Here is a 26,036-nt window from a genome sequence, read left to right as displayed (position 1 = left end):
ATGCATAATAATTCTGCAATGATTAGCGAAATGCTGTTTGAAATAGATTTAGGTGGAATATAGCATATCACAACGCAGTATATGTTAACTTCCCAAAAGTATTTAATATCAACTACCACATGTGTTCATATAGAAATGCCAGTGGCAGCACAATTAATTTGAATAGGCACATAAATAGTGTTTGTCTTTATTTGTTTGTGTGTATGCAGGCATTCCTATGGAAGAGGAGGAGGAGGAGCAGGACACATCTCTTAAAGGCCGTTTGATGGCTATAATATACAAGATTAAAGGTCGTCCTCAAAAAACTGAGGAACGACCAACTGAGCAAGAACAGGCTGCTCCAAGTATGGCTATTATCATTACCAAATTCTTCAAACATTTTCCTTTTCTTACAGATGTTTGTCTTTATATCCTGTGTTTTGTTGCATCCGGTTACAAAGACTGCCTCCTGAGGGTCAGGGCATTCTAAACTAATCTGCGCAAACTTCACTCAAGAAAATATTTTTTTAAGCAAGTTGTTAAGCATTGCATAAATTATTTGATTTGTACCGAATATGCTTAAATGTACATGTCAGAGCTAAATACAGTGTGTCAAACTTATAGGAATAGTTCACTCAAACATTTTAATTTTGTCAGAAATGTACTCACCCTCACGTTTTTCCATACCTGTATTACTCTCCGTACCTGTATACTTTCTTCCATGGATCACAAAAGGAGATGTTAGGCAGAATGACAGCCTCAGTCACCATCAGTGTTGGGTATAATGCATTACTATATAATTAATTACTGTAATTAAATTACTTCACTGAAAAAAGTAAAGGATTACTCTTATTTTTTCATTAATTTAATTACAGTTACTTCTGATGTAGTTGTGTTTAATACTGTATAGACTATAGAACAATTCTGTATAAAACAATAGTGAATTTAATCTAATGTTAAAATGTATGTTTTCTAATTTAATGCAGCTCCCTTACATTCTTTGGCCAGTTCATGAATAATTTATTTGATTTTATATTATTTATTTGAAAGAATTTAAAGAACAATTTCATGTCTATCCTTGTATTATTCATCTGGTGGAGGTTGATAAGGGTTTTAGAAAGTAATTAGTAATAAGTAATGCAATTACTTTTTAGACAGAGTAATTAGTACATCTAACACTGTAGAAGATGTAATTAGTAGTTAGTAATTAATTACTTTTTTAGAGTAACTTACCCAACACTGGTCACCATTCACTTTCATTGTACAGAAGAATAATGCAATGGAAGTGAATAGTGACTGAGACTAACATACTAACATTTTTTGTTCCATGGAAGAAAGAAAATCATACAGGTGGGTGAGTAAACAATGACACAATTTAAATTTTAGGGTATTACCTTTAAGTTACTAAAAATGCAATGCCAGATGCTGTTTGCTGTACAGTGTGAACCAGAAATGATGCAATGTAGATATTAAGTGATTAACTGTCATCAAAAAGTCAGCAAATCTGATCAGTAGAGCCATTTCTACTGTATACTGTATTTGCTTTATAGCCTCCCAAATTAAATATAGCCAGCACTTAGCTGCAAATGTGCATGAAAGGGCATTTGCTCTAAAGACCCCAAGAATATTAACACCAAATCATATCACCAGAGATAGGCGGACAGGTACATATTAAAATGAATGTAATTTGCAGATGTTGGACAAAAAGCACCAGTAGTGCTATCTCTTGTGATGAGTATGTGATTAGAGCAGCTATTCTAAGAACTGCATGCAAGGGCAATATATGAATAGAAAATATTAATAGACTACATGGTCTTATGGTCTAATGGTCTAATAGTCTAATGGTCTTAACATATTGAGCACAGACTATATAGCTTTTATAGGTCTCTCTGGGTAAAATGTGTTAGCTGTGTTAGAAACTATACCTTGGAGCTTTAACATGACAGATTTATGGTATCATGGAAATGATCCCAGCCTTGGCTTGAACGAACAGTGCTGGTCTGTTGATTTCTGTTGATGAAGCAAAAATGTGTAGCACTTTGAAAACTGACTCAGCTGATCACAAGATGCTATTTTGCCCCTCTCATGCAAGGTGTGACAATTTTGCACTGACTAACCCACCCCATACTGACCTAAACATAGATGCTTTCGTTCTGAGGCTTTTTAAGATCATGAGAAACAAAAATTCAGTCAAGTTTTTCAAAAATTTTGACTAGTAGTGCATATCATACAGTATATGGATAAGTTATGATTTGAAACACTTGTAGACTAAAGCCGCTATACACTGCAGGATTTTTACAGTCCTTTTAGATTGCTGCTTGTCAGACTGTACGATATGAATGCATTGATATTGCCATGGCACACTGTGCGACATTATGTCAGACTGTACAATACACATTGTAGTGAACTGTGGTCCCAATCATCCCAATCAGTGAACATGAGTCATGTTACGGGAGCGTTGCGGAATAGAAGCGAAAACGGCGAGATTTGCCCGCCCTGGAGGAGCATTTTTTTTCTTTTTCTGAAAGTCAGGACATCAGCATTTCCATTGCTCCAATACCACTCCATCACATGCTTATGCTAACATATAAAAAGAAAGATGGATTTTGTCAAATAGGCCTATTATAAGCCTGATAACAAATACAAAAAAATTACAGATGTTGAGAATGAACGTGAGTGCAGGAGGTAGCCTACATTAATAATTAGCTACCACAAGCAAATTTTCATTGTGGAAATAAAAAGACTTGTGACCTGAAAAATTACAAACTTCTCTGTTCTCATTGGGGAAAACAAAAAAGGTGGGTTATAGTACGTCTTTCTCCTCTTTTAGATTAGTAACCAAAATTGCAAAAAATCATATTGACTAATAATATATCGCACTTGCAAATTTCCTATGGATAATGCACAAACATGACGTAGATTTCTATAATTGTATCCAGTTGTATCTGCTGATTTGAAATAAAACGTCCCATAAATACTTAACAATATAAATCGTTCAAACTTTTTTTTATTTATTTATTTATTTTTATAAAATTGGAGTGGTGTGAATATTAACTAAAGCAGTTCACAGACATTTCAAGCAAATTTATTAAAAGTAAAATAGTAATTAAAATACAGTTGTAAAAAAATGCATGATAAATGTAAAGAAAAAAGTGTTAAGAAAATACAATCATTTATTTATTTTAATTTGTAAGCTCTGTATTTATTTAATTCAGGGAATAATGCTTTCATATTGCTGAAGTGTTACACTTCAAGTATTTTCTGCTTATTTATTTATTAAAACGTTTTATGTAAAATGAACAAAAAAAAAAACATTGAAAGAGCTTGAGTAGAGTGATAATTGGGCACAAACATTGCTGTGGTGCAATGCAGAGCAGTTTTCTTTCCAAGTGAATTGGGATGCGAGAGAGGTGCGGACTTTCTCATCTGGCCGTCGTAATAGCAGTCACACTATACGGCTGCAATGCTAAATTTCTGACACTACCAGAAGTTCGTCGGAGGCTAAAGATCATCGTAAAGGCCAGTAGTGTAGTCTAGGGCATATGCAGGCATATGCCGTATGCCCACCTATCTTTCTTAGGATTTTGCATATGCCCACCTAAAATAAGTGCTGATACGTATGGTCGCCAGAACAACGAGTAGGCTTTTGACCCGGAACTTATTCAACCTAATAACGTGATGCCGTAGCTCTGTTGAGTGAATTGTGTGTTTTTTTTTTGTTTTTTTTTAAGTGTACATAGCTTCTCTCTAAATGCGCACAGAACAGCGGGAGGCAGGAGCGCAACTGATGGCACTGGCAAGACAGACAGTCCGACTAAGCTGATTTACTTCCTCCAAACTTTCTCGCAAGACATTGTGATGTTCGTTTTGTGGGTGAATTGTTCTTTTGAGTTGCCTCTTTTCGATGAATTAGTCGAAATCGTTCACAAATGTCCAGATGAAAAAAAGTCCAAATGATTCATTTGCCAATCGGTCAATCAGAGTTAAAAGGATTTAAAAAAAATAATTTCCAGTAATCAGTAATGCCTGAAAAGGTAATGGAAAAGTCATGGAAATTCATTGGTCAAAAATGGTGGGAACCCTATGAAATGACAGTGTATTATTATACTACAAAGAATTTGTTTGTAGTGCACCAATTACAGTTTGAATCCATATTCATTGTTAAATTACCAAGAACTTCCATAAATAATATTTCACAAGAAAACAAAGCAAAAGAAACAGAATCTTGAACACTGTCTTACTCTTTCTGTCTTTTTCAGCCAACCTGAAGGAGTTGATATCTCAGACGATGGTCAGCTGGGCACAGGAGTGCAAGATCCAAGACCCGGCATTGGTACGCAGCATGTTCAGCCTTCTGAGGAGGCAATATGATGGGATCGGTGAGTTGCTCAGGGCCTTGAGGAAGAGCTACACCATCAGTGCAAAGTCTGTAGGGGATGCAATCAACCTGCTGGCCTCACTGGGTCAGATCCGCTCACTACTCAGTGTCCGCATGGGGGAAGAGGAGGGCCAGCTCATGATTGACGGCCTGGGGTAAGAGAGTCAAGTGCTGAGCTCTGCATTCTGTCATTCTAGATCATGTCATTCTTTGATAACAAAATAAAATTTTTTGTTGGTTTCACATTCCACTTTCTACATCCCCATACTATAAAATGTTACTCATTCACTTCCACTCTTTCACCTAGGGACATCATGAACAACAAAGTGTTCTACCAGCATCCAAATCTGATGCGTGTTCTTGGCATGCACGAGACGGTAATGGAGGTCATGGTCAATGTGCTGGGCGGAGACAAGAATAAGGTGAGTTATGGGTGGCCTTAAAATGAATGGCTGTACAGCCATGAAAACACCAGTTGTGTAACAAATTTCAAGACAATTACTGTCGAACTTTAAATCGCCTCCTATAATCGTGAGCAATGCATATGCCATTATTATGCATAATCTATTGGTCTCCATTTTTTATGTTGACTATGAAAGTTTTGTGCAATAAAAAAGTTACAGAGATTCAGCCTATATGTTTTTGAATATCTGTCAGTTAAGCATTCTTGGATTCAGTCTGTGCTGTTTTATATGTTGTTTTATCTACACATTCAGACGGCCGTCTTTAGCCATTGCGTTGTGTCTCGCACAGTTTTTTCAGCATCTTACACCATGAGCATTGCGTTACAAGAGGCCAGGTATAGTTAAAAAAAAAAAAAATTTAAATCATGTCTTTAGACTAGGATTGAAAACCAAAAATCGGTTCTTATTCAGAACTGGTTCCATTTTTAAGAAAATATCGAACCATATGATTTTCATGATTTTCGGTTCTATTAATGGCTCTCGAATGTATATTATTCTGCTGATACGGACGCAACACCCTGCTAAAATACTCTTGACACCAAGAGTATTTAGTAGCAACACTGCTACTAAAGCAAAACATAACTTACAGCGCGACCAGTGTAGTCCGATTCCTGAATGAATGGCTCTAATGAGCTGGTTCTTTTGAATCTATAACATGAACAGAGTTGCCCGATTCCTGAACAAATGACTCTTATAAATCGGTCATTTTAAATCTACACTTTAAAACACACAGCAATGGGGGCAATAAATCCTTTAAGAACTACACTTCTTATTTCCAAATATTTCTTCTTCAAAAGTAAAAAAAAAGACTCTTTCTAGCAAGTCAGTCCACCAGCGGCCATCTTTGGAACACTCCCGGGAAGCTATTTACACTCCTATCTACCTGAATGGGTAAAAACCGAAATCTCCAAAACGACTGGTCAAGATTACGATCAAATAACATATTTAAAATCAGCAGTAAAATCTGACAATGCTTGAATCATAAATTGTGCTTTTTTACCTCAGATTACACTAGAAAAATGCAATCTCCCGCTTGCATAGCTAATGTGCATTGACAGGCGATGTCTGTATCTAAAAGGTGATTGGCTCTTTTACCTGTAAGGCGAAACTTCCTTTTTATATCCTTTAACCGTTGGGCATTCCAATTTCTCTCATTTTAATAGAAGTGGCCCGTCTCTGCTAAACAGTCTCTGACCGGAATCATTTAAAGGAGTTGGAACCTGAATCAGTAGATTCCTTATGATTCCCATCCCTACTTGAGACTCCTACATTTTGTTCCACTCTTCTGTGCTTTATCCAGCTGCTTTAAACACAAGAACTTGTCCTGTGTGAAGGCCCCCTAAGAAAAGTGTCTGATCGGTGTGTGGTGGACATGACCTGACCCTACATCAACCTAAATATACATGGCTTCCTTTAGACTGACTAGTCGATTTGTATTATTATTTTTTGTTGTGGTTGCAAATTCTTAGTGGTAGTGTTATGTTCTGTTTGTGTTATTTGCTGATTTGATATATTATGATCATGTGACTTCAGTTTTTGTTTCGTCTGTCAGTTTAATCAAAATACGACAAGACTATAGATTTAGATCCTAATGCTTTAACCGAATGTTCCAGCTGGTCATCCAATTTATTCAATGATAAAAACAGTCTCATTACTATGACTCAGTTGGACCAAACCCATCTCAACCAGACCTCTGTAAACTAAACATGATATCTTTACTGAAGGATAGCTGAGTACATGGGCAGATACAGCACCTACAGTGCCCCATGTCTAACAGCTTAATACCTCCTTATGGCATAGGTGTGGCAATTGGGCCAAAGCTAAGACAAGAAGAGGTGTAATGGGTTGCTTCTCATGCCAGTCCTTTTTGGGGTTTATCAGTCGTCTGGACTATGCATTAATACTTATGACTATGCCAAACATGAAGGCTGGGGGGGTGGTGGGGGGGTACTGCATAGACCACAGTGTCTCTCATTTCTGTTTGGCAGCCTCATTAAGGAGGCCTCACGTCAAGAGACATAGGTTCCAGACATTTAGGGTGACAAGATACCCTTGGTTCATTTATCCTGCTCAAATGAAGCAGAAAATATATTTGCATGTACTGTATATGTGGCGGAGCTGAGCCTATCAAATTTCAGCCTGGATTAGATGTCTGGGGTAATGTTTTGATATCTCAAGTATGTTACATTGCCGGCTTACATTTAGATGCCGCACAGGACACACATGCAAAAAAGATGAAAGATTAATTTGTGAAGGTGTGAAGGAAATGATCCTGTTCTGCCCAGAGCTGAAATAAATGCTGTTTTTAACTCTCAGGAGATTGCCTTCCCCAAAATGGTGGCCAGCTGTTGTCGCTTCCTGTGCTACTTCTGCCGCATCAGCCGACAGAATCAGAAGGCTATGTTTGACCACCTGAGCTACCTCCTGGAGAACAGCAGCGTGGGACTGGGTAATCACACACACAGACACACAATTTTTTCACTATATTGTGAGGACATCTTATAGACACAATGGTTTTTATGATATTTTCTATATCCTAACCCTCACATAAACCTGTTAATATCAATCAATTTAAAGAGAAACATTATTTGGATGATTTATGACCCTTTTTAACCTTCTGAGACCTGACACCCATTTCCCTTTTTGATTTGTAACTAGTAGCACCTAACAAACATGCAAAAAAAAAAAAAAAAAAATTCTAGAGCAAATTATTTTCCTAAAAATATATGCCAACATATGCGGACAGCGGGATTGAAATTGTAAATAATACCAAACTATAGAAAGTCAGATTTTTTAAAAATAAAATTGTTTATGTTTCCAGGAGTGTTGGTTATTTATGTTTTTGAGATGTAACAGACATTATATCAGAAATTAGCATAATTAATTCTGATTCAAAGTAATGGCCAGCATAATCCAATCACTGCCAACCATGTTAAAATAAATTTATACATTGTAAATTCTGAATCTATGTACTGATTACCATTGTCCCATGTCTGCCAAACATGTTGAGTGGTCCTAACATCATCTGCAGCCTGAAACTGAACTTTTGATAGGAAGTTTGAATTGAATGCACTATAGGATACTCCCTTGCTCCCTATTTAGTGAATGACTTAACCTCCAGTGTTGCCTGTCTGCACTTGTCTCAGAATAGTTCGAAATGCACCTTATTTTCATCCTAACTCCGTATAAAGCCTCTGAAAGCAACATTTTTCAGCTTTTGGATGAACCCATTGATTCTCATTGTGATAATGCACAGTAAATATAGGAAAATATGTGCTAAAGTACATATTACCGTCTGACTCGGCTACCCGATTCAGTTTGCCAGGTGCCCGCCCAGGTTTAGCGGCGTCCGCTTCACCTCGGTGAAGGGCGAGAACATTGCTACCCTTCACGCGCGATAGAGCCTGTCCCTCCAGCCGAGATGAAGAAAGGGTTCTACAGCCCTTACTTCATCGTACCGAAGAAAGGCGGTGGGTTGCGACCAATCCTGGACCTGCGAGTACTGAACCGGGCTTTGCACAGTCTCCCGTTCAAGATGCTGATGCAAAAGCGCATTTTAGCGAGCGTTCGGCATCAAGATTGGTTCGCGGCGGTAGACCTGAAGGACGCGTACTTTCACGTCTCGGTCTTACCTCGACACAGACCCTTACTGTGGTTTGCCTTTGAAGGTCAGGCGTACCAGTACAAGGTCCTCCCCTTCGGCCTGTCCCTGTCCCCTCGCGTCTTTACGAAGGTTGCAGAGGCTGCCCTTGCCCCGCTAAGGGAAGTGGGCGTCTACATCCTCAACTATCCCGACGACTGGCTAATCCTAGCTCACTCTCGAGAGTTGCTGTGCGCACACAGGGACCTTGTGCTCCGGCACCTCAGCCGACTGGGGCTTCGGGTCAACTGGGAAAAGAGCAAGCTCTTCCCGGTTCAGAGCATCTCTTTTCTTGGTCTGGAGTTGGACTCAGTCTTGATGACAGCGCACCTCACGAACGAGCACACATAGTCGGTGCTGAACTGTCTGAAGGCGTTCAGACAGAAAACAGCAGTTCCACTGAAACTTTTTCAGAGGCTCCTGGGGCATAGGCATCCTCAGCGGCGGCCACACTGCTCGAGTTGATGCATATGAGACCGCTTTAGCACTGGCTTCAGACTTGAGTCCCGAGGTGGGCATGGCGCCACGGGACACATCACGTGGCCATCACGCCGATCTGTCGCCACCTCTTCAGCCCTTGGACCAACCTTGCATTTCTATGGGCAGGGGTTCCCCTAGAGCAGGTCTCCAGGCATGTCGTGGTTACAACAGACGCCTCCAAGATGGGCCGGGGTGCCATATGCAACAGGCACACAGCCGCCGGCTCCTGTACTGGCCTGCGGATGCGTTGGCACATCAACTGCGTAGAGTTGTTGGCAGTACTGCTCGCCCTGCGGAGGTTCCGGCCATTGATCCAGGGCAAGCACATGTTGGTCCGGATGGACAACACAGCATTGGTAGCATACATCAACCGCCAAGGCGGTCTACACTCCCATTGCATGTCACGACTCGCCCGCCATCTCCTCCTCTGGAGTCAGCAGCGCCTCAAGTCGCTATGAGCCACTCACATCCCGGGCGACCTCAACACCGCAGCGGACGTGCTGTCACGACAGGTTACCCTCAGGGGAGAGTGGAGACTCCACCCTCAGGTGGTCCAGCTGATTTGGAGTCGATTCAGTCGAGCACAGGTAGACCTGTTTGCTTCCTGGGAATCCTAACACTGCCCGCTTTGGTATGCCCTGACCGAGGCACCCCTTGGTATAGATGCACTGGCACACAGCTGGCCCCCTGGACTACGCAAATACGCATTTCCCCCAGTGAGCCTACTTGTACAGACCCTGTGCAAGGTCAGGGAAGACGATGAGCAGATCATCCTAATAGCACCCTACTGGCCCACCCAGATGTTGTTCTCGGATCTCACACTCCTGGGACCTCTCCATAGTCCTTTGACTAAGGGACCTGCAGGCATTTTCTGTCAGCAAATCGTGCCTGGAATTCAGTCCGGGTTACTCTCATGTGATCCTGAGACCCCGACCGGGCTATGTGCCCAAGGTTCCCACGACTCCTTTTAGGGATCAACTGGTGAACCTGCAAGCGCTGCCCCAGGAGGAGGCAGACCCAGCCTTGGTTGCTGTGTCCGGTGCGAGCTTTACGCATCTATTTGGATCGCAAGCAGAGCCTCTTTGTTTGCTTTGGTGGACAGCGGAAAGGAAGAGCTGTCTCCAAACAGAGGATCACCCACTGGGTCATTGATGCCATCACAATGGCATATCAGGCTCAGGACGTTCCACCCCCTGCGGGGTTATGAGCCCACTCCACCAGGAGTGTGGCGGCCTCCTGGGCCCTGGCCAGTGGTGCCTCTTTGGCAGAGATCTGCAGAGCAGCGGGCTGGGCAACACCCAACAGCTTTGCGAGGTTCTACAATCTCCGGGTTGAGCCGGTCTCGTCCCGTGTATTGGCAGGCACGAGCAGGTAAGTTCCGGGACAACTGGCCGGGTGTACCGCTTGCGCATAGCGCCTTTCCCCTCCCTTGAGGTGAAGACGTGCGCTCTTGACTCCCAGTCGTGTTCACAGACTGTGATCCCTGGATGACTTTCCTCCTTAGCCCTCTGGCAGCTGAGTTTGCGGAGAAACTTGCTGACCGGCCCAATACGTGCGCTAATGAGCCCCTGTACTGAGGTAGGTGTTCCACATGTGCTGGTTCCCCGAAGGCGACCCCATGTGATATCTTCCGCAAAATTGTTTACTTGACGGCAAACTGCGTCTTCCTTGGGCAGAGACCCCTCTGCCCCTGGTCGCCATGCTCTGTAGAAACTCCTCCCCCTTCGGGTAGGACCTACCATGGGACCTCTCCACAGGACATACTTCCGACAAGACTCGGTAAGACCATGTGACGTATTCCACTCAAAATACCCCCCCTCTTTTTGGGCGGGGTGTGGTCTCCGCAGTGTCTTCCCCTTGGGAGGGACACCCACCGACGCAGACACTTATGGCTCCCAGTCAGTTAACAAATTCCACTCTTTTTGGGGAGAAAAGAGAGGGAAAAGAGGCCTTGGCTGGGCTAGCCTGTCCCTATAGTTGGGCAGTCGACTTGTTCCTGATGGACCGTTCGACGCTCATAAGAGCATTGGGGGAGGTTACGTGACAGCCTGGTGCGCTGGCTATGAGGCACACAGCAGTCTGCCCATCACACACTGCCAGTTCACGCAACACATTTCAGCTAGTTGTGGCGTTTTGTATAGGGACCCCTAGTGTCATTACATCAACACAACGTCGAGTGAGTGACAGATAGGGAACGTCCTGGTTACTTTTGTAACCTCCATTCCCTGATGGAGGGAACGAGACGTTATGTCCCTCTTGCCACAATGCTGAACTACCCGCTGAAATGGCCAGGACCTGGTCTCGGCTCCTCAGCACAAAACCTGAATGAGTGGTTGCATACCAGCTCCTTTTATACCCGGATGTCCGGGGGAGTGGCATGCAAATTCCACTTGCCAATTCTCATTGGACTTTTTTTAAAAAAGCAGAGGTGTTTGGGGCTACCAAGAGTGACCCCTAGTGTCACTACATCGACACAACGTCTCGTTCCCTCCATCAGGGAACGGAGGTTACGAAAGTAACCAGGACGTTTTATTGCATTTCTCCCAAAGACAAACTCCACTGTGGTCGGTGCCATGTTGTTTTGTCACATGACTCTGTACGTTGAAAGTTTAACCCTTTACTGACAGCACAGAGTCTTCTGCACTGAGATCAGTCGGATTAAATGAATTTAAATTATACGTTGCGTCCATGCATGTGTCTGCGGGGTCGCACATGGTTAATAGTGAGGACCACAGAAAATATCATCACAAGTTGGTTAGTAACCCCCCAGATAATCAAAACAAGCAAGTACAACCCCAGTCAAAATAATATTTAATAAGAACTTAAACAAAAAGACACACAGAACACAAACACACATGGCAGCTGCATGTGGCTCTCTCCCGAACTACCGCATTCGCTGCACTTATCTCTCTCCTCGGCTGATTAGCTGATTAGGCCCTTCTGGCCCCGCCTGCCGGCAGGCTTTTCCCCGCCTCTCTAGGGCTGGGGAGGGGGACGAGGGGAGGGAAAAAAAAGAGGAGAGGGAAAGGGCAAAGTGGAGCAACAGCGAGAGAGAGAGAGGAGAGAGAGGAATAACCTGGTTTGCCAGCGCCCAGATACGCTGTCCCTCCTGGGAAAGGAGGAGGCAGGAACCAGCTGAACAGTCAAAATAATATTTAATAAGAACTTAAACAAAAAGACACACAGAACACAAACACACATGGCAGCTGCATGTGGCTCTCTCCCGAACTGCCGCATTCGCTGCACTGTATCCCTCTCCTCGGCTGATTAGCCCGATTGGGGGCCGGGCGGGCATAGTCACGGCCCGGCCCCACCCTCCTCCTCGTCACAGTTACTTTTAAAAGTAACTCGTTAGAATATTGTGTTACTGCTTAAAAAAGTCATTTCATTAAAACGTATTTTTTTAGGAAAAGCGTTACGTTACTTTTGCATTACTTTTGATTACTTCTGCTATGCTGTACATTCCATACAAATAAGCAATGCATTGCATACAAGAGACATTTCAGGTCATGCTAGCTACTGTACAACACTCATGTCAAAACAGCATAGTAAACAAACAGATATTTAGAAAGTAGGTCTTCACGTCATATTTATAATAAAGAATCAATAACATGAATATGCATTATTTGTTTTTTCCATCAACATGTCAGCCAATATGAATAATGAAGAAAAACCACTGTCTTACCAAAAGCAGCTAAATCCAGCACTTGAACCTGGATCATATATGTCATCATGTGCTGTGCTTCACTTAAGATGTTTTTCAAAAGTCAGGATAAAATTCAGTGGGAAATGCCAGTCTGACATGTTCAAGGAATAAGTCTGATGAATAAAATAATATTTTTCACTTAAGTCATCTCAGTGCATGCTTGTTTTGAGTTGATCCATGATGCATACAGACACCACAACTTAAAATGTGTATTTTGATACAACTTGAATGTAATTGTTTGTTTTTTTTCTCCCAATTTGGAATGCCAAATTTCCAATGTGCTTTTTTAAGTCCTCATGGTCACATAGTGACTTGCCTCAGTCCAGGTGGCAGAGGACGAATCCCAGTTGCCTCCACATCTGAGACTGTCAACCTGCACATCTTATCATGTGGCTTGTTGAGTGCATTACTGTGGAGATATAGCACATGTGGGATTCAAACTAGCAAACTATCAAACTCCAGGGGTGGTAGCCAGCGTCTTTACCACTGAGCTACCCAGGCCCTCCCTGAATGTAATTGTTTTTAATGCTACCAAAATGTCATAAAAACGGTTTGTTTCATGAATCAAACTACTTGTTTATTATAAAACAAAAATGTAGAATCTTTTTAGAAACTATGACATTTTCTCTGTGTACACAATCGATGTAGAACGTTGCTCGGAGCTACTGATCCAGAGTCAGCATTTCTCATCCCATTCTCCCAGTTACAGGGAGCTGAAACATGGAGCAGTTCGGCTGCATAAATCAGTGAATTGGGCGAGTATTTCACCCTGTGTATCATGTCGTAGCCAGTGGAAGACTTGTCTTATAATCCCTCTGCCTAAACACGTTTACTGATTTTTTTTAATGCAGTGTGTATTAACACATGAATCAACCGCGTTTCACTCAACCAAATGTTGACCTCATATTACTCTAAAACACTAAATGTGCATGCACATTAGCGATTTGATTGACAGGCGATGTCTGTATCTAAAAGGTGATTGGCTCTTTTACCTGCAAGGCGGGACTTCCTTTCTACATCCATTGACTGTTGGGTGCCAGAGCTTCTTGGTTGGGTGTTCCAGTTTTTCCATTCATTTAAATTGAAGTGACTCGTCTCTTTTCTGCTAAATAGTTTCTGGCCTCACACTCTATAGAAACTCGTCCCCGAGTTCTGCACACTTTTACTCCTGATTTCTCGCAATACAGGGACAGTAGAGGTGTACAAAAACAATGCATTACTTTATTAAAATTTTATGGTCTAAAATAAAAAATATTGTGTTACTTTACTCGTTACTCGATAAAAGTAATCTGATTACATAACACGCGTTACTTTTATCGCGTTATCCCCAACACTGTCTACTAAGGAATTTTAGGAGAAACATCTTAGACAAAATTGGTAGTTTATGAAAGAGCAACCTTTGAGCAATAATATTTTCCTCTGCGTACCCCTACCCATAAACCAAACCTCACACAAATCTTTCTGCATTTTTACATTTATATCAAGACATTATTTAGTATGTTTGCTTAGCCACTTTCCTTGTGGGGACATTTGATCCCCATATGATGACCCCCCCCATACACACATACTGTTGTTCAAGAATGCAGGTCAGGCAGAGCTGCCATGGTGACTCTTGGGTTTAGTACTCTTGCTATATTCAGTATGTTAGTGTGAAGCAGACACTTATGTGTAATTTTACATATGTATGGTTTTACCATATCTTCATGTTGTATAGCTAGTGTTTATCACATTCTTAATTTCAGTAATGCAAGCTCCCTGATTGAGTTGTGCACAGCAGTTGAACAAGACAATCAAATATGCTGCAAAAATGCTACGCTTTAGAGTTTTAAATGATAAATGTTAGGAAATACAGAAATTACTTATATTACATATCACCGTTTTAGGTGTTTAGAAGATTTAAAAGAGTAAATGGTATATTTTATAAATGCAAAAAGTAATGGATAATACAATAATGTTCAGTGTAATTAGATTTTCAAATATAAATGGCTCTAATTCCTAAGAAAAATTACTTTAGAAAACTCTTCATGTATATTCTTTGTTAGCATTTACTGATGGTCTGCACAAAACCAACAGAATGTTATTACTGTATTTCAGTTCTAAAAAATACTGCCATCTGCTGGTGATTTTTCCTTGTTTAAAATTTTGCAGTCCCTGATGGCCAAATGTAAACAATCTCGTTTTCTTTATCTCCTCAGCTTGCCCAGCCATGAGAGGCTCCACACCTTTAGATGTGGCTGCCTCCTCTGTGATGGACAATAACAGCCTGGCTCTGGCTCTAGAAGAACCAGATCTAGAAAAGGTTTAATTTTTCATTCAAATTTACTACAGTGACATGGGGTTTTTGTGTCAGGTTCCCTGCAAAGATATAATTTTGCTAATGTACATTAATATAGCATCCAATCACAAATGCATCTATGTGAGCTGTTCCTGAAGCTTCTGCATTTGTCATGTCTATGCTTTCAGGTGGTGACATATCTGGCAGGCTGTGGGTTACAGAACTGCCCAATGCTCATAGCCAGGGGATACCCAGACATTGGCTGGAACCCGATAGAGGGAGAACGCTATTTGTCTTTCCTCCGGTTTGCTGTTTTTGTCAACGGTTAGTTAAGGCCCACACTTTTTTCCAATAATAATTAAGTCATCAGACATGACAATAAGTCTGTTTTCTATCTTGGTTAATGGGAAGATTACTTATTCATTGCATTGCATTTAGATGCATTTAGATACTTTTATCCAAAACAACTTATACTGTATTCAAGGCATTCATTTTGTTATTATATATGTGTGTTCCCTGGGAATCAAACACATGACCTTGGCTTTACTAGCACCATGTCCAAACAGTTGAGCTGCAGGAACACAGTATTTTGCAAAGGCTCATGATGTAAAATTTGCTTATGTTTCTTTGTGCGGTCATCTCAGGTGAAAGTGTTGAAGAGAATGCTAATGTTGTGGTGAAGCTGTTGATTAGGCGTCCGGAGTGCTTTGGACCTGCTCTTAGAGGAGAGGGAGGGCAAGGTTTACTAGCTGCCATGAAGGAAGCCATTAAGATCTCAGAAGATCCTGCCTTAGACCTGCCCAACCCACATGAGGGGGCTACACCCACGTAGGACACATATTTCCCTCCATATGCATTGTTTTGGCATTGTTAGGTGTGAATTGAAAAAGTTAGCTTAACATCCTGAATTTTCTTATAGTTTTTGTTTGAAATGTCCTACCACTCCTGCTGGAAAAAAAACCCTCAGCTTAAAATATCCTAAGCTGGTTTGCTGGTTATCATTGCTGGTTTGCTACAAACTAAACCAGCTGAACACCAGTTTGGCCAGGCTGGGAGACCAGCTAGACCAGCTTAGACCAGCAAACCATCTTAGGCTAGTTTAAGCTAGTTTTCCCAGCAGGACACTATGCTTTGTCCCATGAATAAGCGAGCATGACTTACAGTAGAAAATGCAAATCTGGTCTCTGTTTTGACAGCGTCGGGGAGGATGAAGAGGAGGTCGCACACATGGGCAACTCTATTATGTCCTTCTACTCAGCTCTTATTGATCTTCTGGGCCGTTGTGCACCTGAAATGCATGTGAGTGATTTTTTTTCTGCCAGATTTCATTGATTTACAAAGACTTTGACAAAGATGGGGACAAAACTTACTGTTTCCCTGAGTATATACACTGTTGAAAAGACCAGCATTGCTGGTTACAAGCTTATGTTGTGTTTTGGATGCTGGTGTGTTGGTGTTCCTACCAGGCTCCTTAACATACTTAACCATCAAGCTTCTTTTGGTCAACCAGCCTCATCAGAAAGAAGCTGTTTTTGCTGCTGGTTAATCAGCTAGACCAGCACCAAACCAGCATAAATCATCTAAACTGGTCTTTTCAGCAGGGTGATGCTATCACACTGCCTATGGCCTCAGGAAAATGCTTACTTTAATGTCATATGAATGCTGTTTTACAGCTTATTAACAAAGGCAAAGGTGAAGCATTGCGTATCCGTGCCATCCTTCGTTCACTGGTTCCCACTAAAGATTTGGTCGGAATTATCAGTATTCCACTCAAAATGCCAGTCGTGAATAAAGGTTTGTGCAGTTTACTTGATGTCTTGAAAGAGTCTAAGAAATTTTTTCATGAGGTAATCTCTGAAAGTCATTATAATGTGCTTATGATTAATTGATGCTATTATTCAAAGTCGTCTTCATCCTCTGGGTTTCATTATCTGTTATCTGTTCTTCTTTTTCCGCAGTAATTATAACCCTAATGTATTTTTGTTTACCTCTCTCCTCTGCTTAGATGGCAGTGTAACTGAGTCAGACATGAATGCTAGCTTCTGGCCAGAGCACAAGGCACCCATGGTGCTTTTCCTGGAGCGTGTGTATGGTATTGATGACCAAAGCTTCTTGCTGCACCTGCTGGAGGTGGGCTTCCTGCCAGACCTGAGAGCATCAGCCTCCATGGACTCGGTAGGGTGCTCTGGAAATCAACAAAGAAATCAAAGTCACAGTCATAAATTTATCATGCATTGGGTTGGTATTTCCCGTCTAAGAGATGGATTCCTCCAAGCGCTTTTTGTCATTTAGCTCTGGACTGTAATACTGTATAAGCAGTAGGCTTATGCCCACACACATGCAAACCATTTATTAACACACACATTATTGTCTAATAAGCCTGAGATATATATGAAGTATATGTTGCAAAAAATATATAGTTAGACCATGGCTAGTTTTGACACATTTTACTCTAATATATATTTCTTAGGGTAGTTTTATTTTTGAATGTCAATTTCCGTGTAAGCACATACCTTAAATTCTTGTATACAAAGGAAAACTGTTGAACATGTACCATTATTGGCCAGGAAAAAAATATAAAGTTAACTGAACACAAGTTGACCCCAATAGCGGGGCAATTTAAACAGTAATACAATAATAAAACACCAAAAAATTTATTAAACTGCAAAATTGTAAGGTAACGAACAAAAATATCAAACCATTGTATTGGGCAAAAAAATATTTTAATCAATAATTGTATAAATGTATAACATTAAAAACACATGACAACCCCGACCTGACATTTATGGAAAATACATTTTCTCTGAGAACACTAACATTGTATATAGATGACCGTTGCCTGAATGTATGCCAGTTTGGTTTTATCTGCATTTACTTGTTAGCCCAACAGCTAAATATGTTGATATCTGAATGACAAAATTATAGTTTGAATGACAGAATACACTCAAATAATGTGTTTGAAAACAACATGCAAAACTACTGCTAGAGAAAACACACATTTGTGTAATTGGACTTTTGAGATATAGCCCCTGTGACAATTTCCTAGTGTGAGAACTAGCCCCGTTCTCCTTTTAACTGAAAAATCCTGAAAGGTACACATTGTATAGATGTCAGCCATTTAGAATAGTGACACAGCAGTAGCAAAAAGTAAATATAAATATATTAAAATGATGCCCATTTAACCCCTCATGTTAATTTGTATTTACTTTAGAACTTAACCAAATCAAGTGTGTATTGTGTTATGTTATATTATCAAATTTTTTATACAAATTTTATTTATTTCTTGTAAAAATGTAAATTTAACTCTCCGTAAATCGATGATTTGTCATGGAGAATATGTTGTTTTTGTGTCCACCAGGAGGTGCTGAGAACCACAGAGACAGCGCTGGCCATGAACAGGTACATTGCTTCCGCAGTGCTTCCTCTGTTGACCCGCTGTGCTCATCTGTTTGCTCACACAGAGCACCATGCAGCTCTCATTGACACTACGCTGCACACCATCTATCGCCTCTCCAAGGGCCGATCGCTCACCAAAGCCCAGAGAGATGCTATTGAGGAATGCCTAATGGCCATCTGCACGTAAGAGCTTACAACATCTACTCCTACGAGCCTTTAGTTGAGAGGATGGGATTGTTTCCTCACTGAAATCATTCGCATTTTCTTCAGACATCTTCGGCCATCAATGCTGCAGCAACTTTTGCGTCGTCTTGTGTTTGATGTGCCACAGCTTACAGAGTACTGCAAGATGCCCATTAAGGTGAGTTTACTGGAAATAAAAAAATATTGATTTCCAAACAGGTTTTCTGAACACTCACCCTGTATTCCATTGGTCGGTCCTCACAAAAAGGGGATAAAAATAAATAAATATAAAATTAAAAAATCAACCTACAGTAGCAAAAACATTGTCGTCGAACACCCCACCTCAACTCACATTTATATTATACCTTTTATCATGTGTTCTGACAGCTTTTCACACCCTGCATACCCACCCACACATAGCATTACCTGATGCAGCTGTCAAAATGAGTCAACACAAATCCTCCTACCCATGATCCTTTGGTAGCCAGGTGTGAGCAAGTCATACTCTCCTTACAATTTCAGCACATTGTCTTCCTGCTGGCCCACTGCTCTGATGGCATCTGTCTTCCCCATCATAACTACTCTATCATTGGGCAGGCTAATGAGGAGAGGGCTTGGCAGACCACGCATCTTTCAATTATTTATCAGACATGTGACTGAACTATCTCATATATCTTAGAATACTATGAAAAATACATATATCTAACCTAGTAATAGAGCTGCTCAGTCATGATGATAATTTGAAGGGGACAATAAGGAATTAATTCTCAGTTTTAAATTTATTACCCAAGATAATACTCACCTGAGTCTGAAAATGTCGGCCAAAGTATCCTAAATATTGAAAGATAATCCACATCCCTGTTTATCCTTGCAGCTTTTGACCAACCACTATGAGCAGAATTGGAAATACTACTGTCTGCCAACAGGCCTGGGCAGCTCTGGCATGGCATCAGAGGAGGAACTCCATCTCACCAAAAAACTCTTCTGGGGACTTTTTGATGCTCTTTCCCAGAAGGTAAAATAGAGGCCACAAAATACTTCAGTTTAAATGCCATTAATTGCAAGAAATTGCATTTATTTTATCAGATCACAGTGGAACATTACACTAAACTGGTAAATGATCCACCCAATTCAAATGTGTTTCTTTTCACATCAGTTATTTTGTCTTGTTTTTCAGTAAAAAAAAAAAAAAAGTATCTAAAAATCCTTAAAACTATATAAAGTTACTCAATAAGCAAAATTGTGTAAGATATTAAGACTTGTTTTCAGAGAATATATTTTGAATTACATTTATCTTAACCCATTACCAAGGAGAATTATGTTTTGCTCTTCAAGTAAGTTTATCTTGGTTTAAGGACAGAGGTGGAAAAAAACAAATTACAACTGCTCTAATTACAGTACTTGAGTGCATTAGAAAATAAATATTCAAGTGTTCCACTTTTATTTTTCACCACAATTACAAAGCACAAAAAATTACAAAACATTCCTGAATGTTCGGAAAGTTATAGACATTAAACTGAAACATGTGTCTGCTACACAATAGAAACCTGCAGGGCACAGAAGTGTTACCGTGAAATCCACATTCTATGATAAGAAATATTTTCAGTATCTTCTTTATTGTCACAAGATAAAAGAATACTTTACAGTAGATACAGCATGCCACTGAAAGAAATACTGTAAGCTCTCAAAAGAAAAACTCTTCACAACTATGCAACGTGTTCAGTCAGTGTTACATGATGCGCTTTCCTCAAAGAGACGGTAACCAAAATTAGCAGTGTCCATTACGGTTAGGCTATGCAGAGTTTTAACAGACAATAAATTAATCAAAAAATAAACTTAAATTGAATATTGTATATACGTACAATAGGCTGCTAAACACTACCGTTCAAAAGTTTTAGAACACTAAGACATTTTGACATTTTGCTTTTGAAATAAATTGACGCTTCTGTTCACCAAGGATGTATTCAATTGTTGAAGAATTGCAGTAAAGACATCTATAATGTTACAAATGACTATTTCTATTTAAACAAATGCTAAATTCATCAAACCTACTGATCATCCAAAAATCCTTCACTTGCAGCTATGCAATTATTTGGCCTGTACTGGTCACTGAAGCTGCCAGTTAAGGACCTGTGAGGGGGTCTGTTTTTCCATGACTCTGATGAACTTGTCTTCTTGCTGTCGTCCTCTTCTCTCTCTGTCCTGGTTAGATCCAGTGTGATTTCTTCTTTCAAAATAATAGTGCATGTAAAAGCCTTCATCTCTTTAAAAATAAATAAATAAATAAAATAGACTGTTGAATTTCAGGAGAAATATTTATTTTTGTCCATTTTTAAAACCAAAATTTGACTTGCTAGTGTAAAGTAACTTGTAAAAACACAGTACCTCTGCAACTTTTAACTTTTGTAGTAATAAGAAAAAAATATAGAGTGCCAAATTACCACATTATGGATTTAATCCTTAAAGGATTTCTTAAGGATTTATTGTGTGACTGTATTTTCCTAGTAGACTGGACTATTACTGCTGGAAATATGGGTTTGACATCACGGGTAAAATAAAAATTTTAAATAAATAAAAAAATAAAACACTTATTTTAAACCATAATAATAATTTACAACATTACTTATGTTTTGACTGTATTTTTGATCAATGTAATGCATCCATTTCTTTCAAAAATTGTCTTCATTTTCTAAAACTTTTGAATGGTATTATGTACAGTATATACAGTATATGATATATTTGTATAAAAGTACTTCACTTGTGTATTTTTTCAGCAAACTTATTATTTACTCTTACTACCTGTACTCAAGTGAATTTTTACTAAATTACTCTTTCCACCAATGTTTAAGGATGTTTAAATATTTTTTAATTGTAAAAAAGACAATAATACTGATTAGGAAAATGTTTTTGACATGTTTTAGCACACCGAGTCTGCAAGTACAATGGTCTTTCAGACCCAAACGTTGTAATACAGAGTCGGGCTATCATAATGAACATGTAGCTATTAGAGCTCATCTATGTTTGATTAAAACTTCATGATTCCTCATTTTCAATATAATCAAACCTTGGTTTTTGACTCCATTGTCTGTTTTGCAGAAATATGATGCAGATCTTTTCAAAATGGCAATGCCATGTTTGAGTGCCATAGCCGGTGCCTTGCCACCTGACTATGTGGATTCCAGCCCAGGTTCCACTTTAGTTAAGCAGGCCTCTGTGGATGCTCAAGGCAACTTTGACCCCCAGCCGATTAGCACTGCTAAGTATGTACCATTGAAACACAGGTCTCTGAAACAGCATATAGGCATCCTTTCACTGGAGGTTCTGTTTTATTCCTAATGACCGGTGACACAAAAAGCACCACGGCAAACTTGTATAGAGAGATAATTCATTAGTGAAATGCCAACTTTTCAACACGTTTAACACCAGCCACCAGATAGCACCAAGAAGCAAAGAGTGTTACAGATGAGCTGAGAAAATGTCATACAAGTTAAATATTAAACTCACTGAAACTATGAAAAACTCCAAAATGATGGAGGAGCACGCTGTCACAGCTTGCAAGGACAATACTTTGCTGCTCTTAGTAAGCTGCACTTAACAGCATGAAAATCACACGTAAGAAAAATGGCCTGTCCTTATCAGCCAAGAAAGTGAAAGAGGCAGATTGCTAAACTACTGTGGTGAATATACCTTTAGAGCTCAGCCCATGTCACCACGTGACTTTGTTGGTATATTCTCTCGACCTATCTTGCTGGTGCGGCAATAATCCACTAGTGCATAACACTGCCTCTGGCGATCATTAGGAATTCACACAACCACAGATACATATGTAACTAACATTTCTGTATTATGGACTGCATGATAAACTGTTTTTTCTTTTTCAGCATCTCCCTGCCTGAAAAATTAGATTACATTGCAAACAAGTATGCTGAGCATTCCCATGAGAAATGGTCATCTGAGAAGGTTGGATGATTTTAAAGCTCATCACATTAATCTTGCACATTTTGTTGTGCCACAAGAGTTCAACATTTCCACCTCTTTTTCTGTTGGATAACTCAAAGCATGACTACTTGTTTTTATCTTGTATGATGATAGATCACTCTTGGCTGGACTGCAGGAGATAAAGTAGATGACAAAGCTAAAACTCACCCTCTTTTGAAACCATACAAAACACTGAGTGAAAAGGTAACCTCTTTAGTACATTTTCTGTCACAAAAACATCAAGTATGATTTCAAGAGTTATTTAAAAGTGCATAGATTTAATGTCTGAAATGTAATCAATGCAAATCCATTTTGTCTAGGAAAGGGAGACTTACCGCTACCCTGTGAAAGAGACTCTAAAGAGCATGTTGGCAATGGGATGGAACATTGAGAGGACCAAAGAAAGAGAGGCCATGTTTCAGCAAAGAGAATCAGAAAAACAGCGCAAGACATCAGAGTCTTCTCAGGTAAGGATTAGATAGTAAAAGGTAATTTATTCAATACATTACTTTCAATACATCACAGAAAATCAAAGCATAAAGCACATTGTAATGCTTCTTCCTGGTTTTTACAGGGTGAGTTTAGCCCTGCTCCACAGGATCTGGAAAATGTAATTCTGTCAAGAGAACTACAGGCAAGTCCACAATGAAAATCTGGGATGTTTTAAAAAAGTAAAAACAAAGAAACATAGGTTTAAAAATGAATTCAAAATATTTAAGATGGCACCTTTTCTAGATTTCTAATTGAATAAGCTTATTTCTGACAATGACCATGGTAATTCTGTTCAAAAGGCCAGATATCCTTGCTTTCATTCAAGCACACAAGATGCTGTTTGGAAAATACTCAAATCATGCTAGAGATATGATTGATATTAGAGATAGACCGATAGTGGATTTTGCAGATACCGATAACTAAGGTGGTGTAAAAGACCGATAACCGATAAATCGGCCAATAATTTTTAAATTTAGATTATAGAATGTTGAAAACATTTCTTAATATAGTCTAAAAATCTTTCCTTACTATGACAGGCACAGATCCAAGAGTCCAAAGTAAATAAAATCCTAGATGCAGTTTATTGTTCAACCTGCATAACACAGGACTTTTAACTATAAACAAGCTCAAAACACACTGGGGACTCTTATTTTGAAATGATGGAGACTCTGTTACAATGCTCTGTATTTAAGTATTTACCAAATTATTCTTTTTATAGCCTATATACAGTATTGTGCAAAAGTTTTAGGCACTTGGAAAAAAATTTGCATAGTGAGGATGTCTTCAAAAATAATGCCTTATGTTTTAATTTATCAATTAACGTCATACAAAGTCCAGTAAACATAAAAAAAGCTAAATCAATATTTGGTGTGAACACCTTTGCCTTAAAAACAGCACCAGTTCTCTTAGGTACACCTAGACACAGTTTTTCTTGGTTGTTGGCAGATAGGATGTTCCAAGCTTCTTGGAGAATTCACCACAGTTCTTCTATCTGTTTAGGCTATCTCAATTGCTTCTGTATTTTCTTGTAATCCCAGACTGACTCAATATTCAGTGGGGGGGCACTGTGGGGACCTTGCCATCTGTTGCACGTCTCCCTGTTCTCCTATTCTATTCTATTTGCAAAATAAATGTTTGGGAGTCTAAAATGTATATTTCCTATTGACACACTAAAGCTGAAAATATAAATAACCATCTTAAGACAAATGTTTTTGTGAAGCATCTTATGTGCCTAAGACTTTTGCATAGTACTGTATTTACCAGATGAAGAGTTTTGTATGTATATACAGTACATTTCACCAGTTAAGGTTCAATAAGGAATAAGGTTTATTATTATTCACAAGATATGAAGTTGGAGACACAATGTATGTGCTGACATTTCCATACATTAAAATTTTTCTTTGCATGCACTCGCGTCAATTTAAAACACTGATCTAATAAAAAAATAAAAAAATATGCTTTGAAGTGAGTATAAAAATATGGATGAATATTTGTCAGATACAGCAAATCCCCACGAGGTGTCAGTGATTATTTTTATTTGGCCTCTGCCTTTGTTATACTGTAGAATTGTCCAGCGCCAACCACAGAGTAAAAAAAACTATCGGCAACTATCGGCATTGATTTTTGCAAATAACCTATAGTTCCAAAAAGCAACTATTGGCACCGATTAATCGGTAAAACCTATATATTTCTCTACCTCTAATTGATATAATCCATTATATTAGATAAAATTAATCATTAGGTTTTGCACACTTTTGGAGTCTGTGCCAGCTCAATTGTATGCTGACATTAAAGCAATTGGGACATACTAAATACTAAAAAATATATTAGTAGTACATTTTCATTTAGACTTTTCACTCTAATTGTTATGCTGATAATATAATCTATAATGACAAAATTTATTAAATTAGAAAAATGCACAATTAAAAACGTTTTCAAGTGGACTTTTGAACCCCACTTACTTCATATTGTGTTGTCTCTTAAACCCTTGTTTTCATTGCAATCATTTCAACAGGGGATGGTTGAAACAGTTGCAGAAAATTACCATAACATTTGGGCGAAGAAGAAGAAAATAGAATTTGATAGTAAAGGTGATGCTCTTTTCCTGGAAAATGTCTGTTTGGCTAATCCTGCATAAACAGCCCCAGGGGAATTAGTTGAATGTGTGTTTACATTGACAGGAGGAGGAGGTCATCCAATGTTGGTACCTTATGACACTCTGACAGCAAAGGAGAAGTACAGAGACAAAGAGAAGGCACAAGAGCTCTTTAAATTTCTTCAGGTCAATGGATACGCCATTAGCAGGTCAGTGCCCTCACTAAGCATCCCCATATGTATGGATTGGCTATGTCACTCTCTGTCTTCTCTGGATGTTTCAAACTTTTGGTGGAGATTCCCCTACTCGTACTGTAAAGTGCTTTTAGTGCAAAAAAAAAAAAAAAAGTGCTATATAAACAATTGTAACAAATTAAAAACTTTCTAATCTCTTTATTATTGTTTTTGTGCATATGAAGAGGTCAGAAGGACATGGAGCAAGACTCCTCCTCTATGGAGAAAAGAATTGCCTATAAGTTCCTTAAGAGGCTCCTGAGCTATGTCGATTCTGCACAGGAGTTTATTGCTCATCTTGGTGAGTGGAAATAAAGATGATATATATAGACACTGAAAGATTGAGATGTTTAGAAACATAAGAAATTTATTATTTTATAATTTCCTCTATCTTTGCTTAAAATGTTCAGAGGCTATGGCCACAAGTGGAAAGACAGACAAATCTCCCCATGATCAAGAGATTAAATTTTTTGCTAAGGTAAGATTCAGTTTGCAAGCAAAAACTTTCTTACCATAAGCAGAAAAGTAATCTGATATTTTATGTGATAAAGGCTAGTTTTTAATGGCTGTTTTCCTGATCTCTTCCAACACAGATTCTGCTGCCCCTAATAGACCAATATTTCAAGAACCACTGCTTGCACTTCTTGTCATCCCCCAACATCAACCTGAGCAGCAGTGGCTATGCATCCAACAAAGAGAAGGAGATGATCACAAGGTGCTGCTGTTATAGTAAAGCC

At 39.4% G+C, this 26,036-nt stretch overlaps 1 protein-coding gene across 1 annotated transcript in view; it reads left to right on the top strand.

Moving 5' to 3' along the window:
* Window positions 1-26,036, top strand: part of ryr3 (ryanodine receptor 3) — a 134,627-nt gene that overhangs the window by 74,715 nt on the left and 33,876 nt on the right. The window contains exons 37-59 of the mRNA XM_051645022.1: window positions 210-344; window positions 4,239-4,512; window positions 4,665-4,779; window positions 7,138-7,270; window positions 14,843-14,946; window positions 15,111-15,246; window positions 15,567-15,750; window positions 16,119-16,221; window positions 16,596-16,716; window positions 16,928-17,097; window positions 18,281-18,501; window positions 18,589-18,679; window positions 19,376-19,516; window positions 21,598-21,761; window positions 22,383-22,461; window positions 22,594-22,683; window positions 22,800-22,946; window positions 23,054-23,113; window positions 24,986-25,061; window positions 25,152-25,275; window positions 25,485-25,600; window positions 25,710-25,777; window positions 25,893-26,014. Of these exons, the coding sequence (XP_051500982.1) occupies window positions 210-344; window positions 4,239-4,512; window positions 4,665-4,779; window positions 7,138-7,270; window positions 14,843-14,946; window positions 15,111-15,246; window positions 15,567-15,750; window positions 16,119-16,221; window positions 16,596-16,716; window positions 16,928-17,097; window positions 18,281-18,501; window positions 18,589-18,679; window positions 19,376-19,516; window positions 21,598-21,761; window positions 22,383-22,461; window positions 22,594-22,683; window positions 22,800-22,946; window positions 23,054-23,113; window positions 24,986-25,061; window positions 25,152-25,275; window positions 25,485-25,600; window positions 25,710-25,777; window positions 25,893-26,014 (2,974 nt within the window). The remainder of the gene's footprint in view (window positions 1-209; window positions 345-4,238; window positions 4,513-4,664; window positions 4,780-7,137; window positions 7,271-14,842; window positions 14,947-15,110; window positions 15,247-15,566; window positions 15,751-16,118; window positions 16,222-16,595; window positions 16,717-16,927; window positions 17,098-18,280; window positions 18,502-18,588; window positions 18,680-19,375; window positions 19,517-21,597; window positions 21,762-22,382; window positions 22,462-22,593; window positions 22,684-22,799; window positions 22,947-23,053; window positions 23,114-24,985; window positions 25,062-25,151; window positions 25,276-25,484; window positions 25,601-25,709; window positions 25,778-25,892; window positions 26,015-26,036) is intronic.

Source organism: Myxocyprinus asiaticus, chromosome 19 (assembly GCF_019703515.2).
Source record: "Myxocyprinus asiaticus isolate MX2 ecotype Aquarium Trade chromosome 19, UBuf_Myxa_2, whole genome shotgun sequence".
NCBI lineage: Eukaryota > Metazoa > Chordata > Actinopteri > Cypriniformes > Catostomidae > Myxocyprinus > Myxocyprinus asiaticus.
This window is presented reverse-complemented; position numbering and strand designations above follow the sequence as displayed.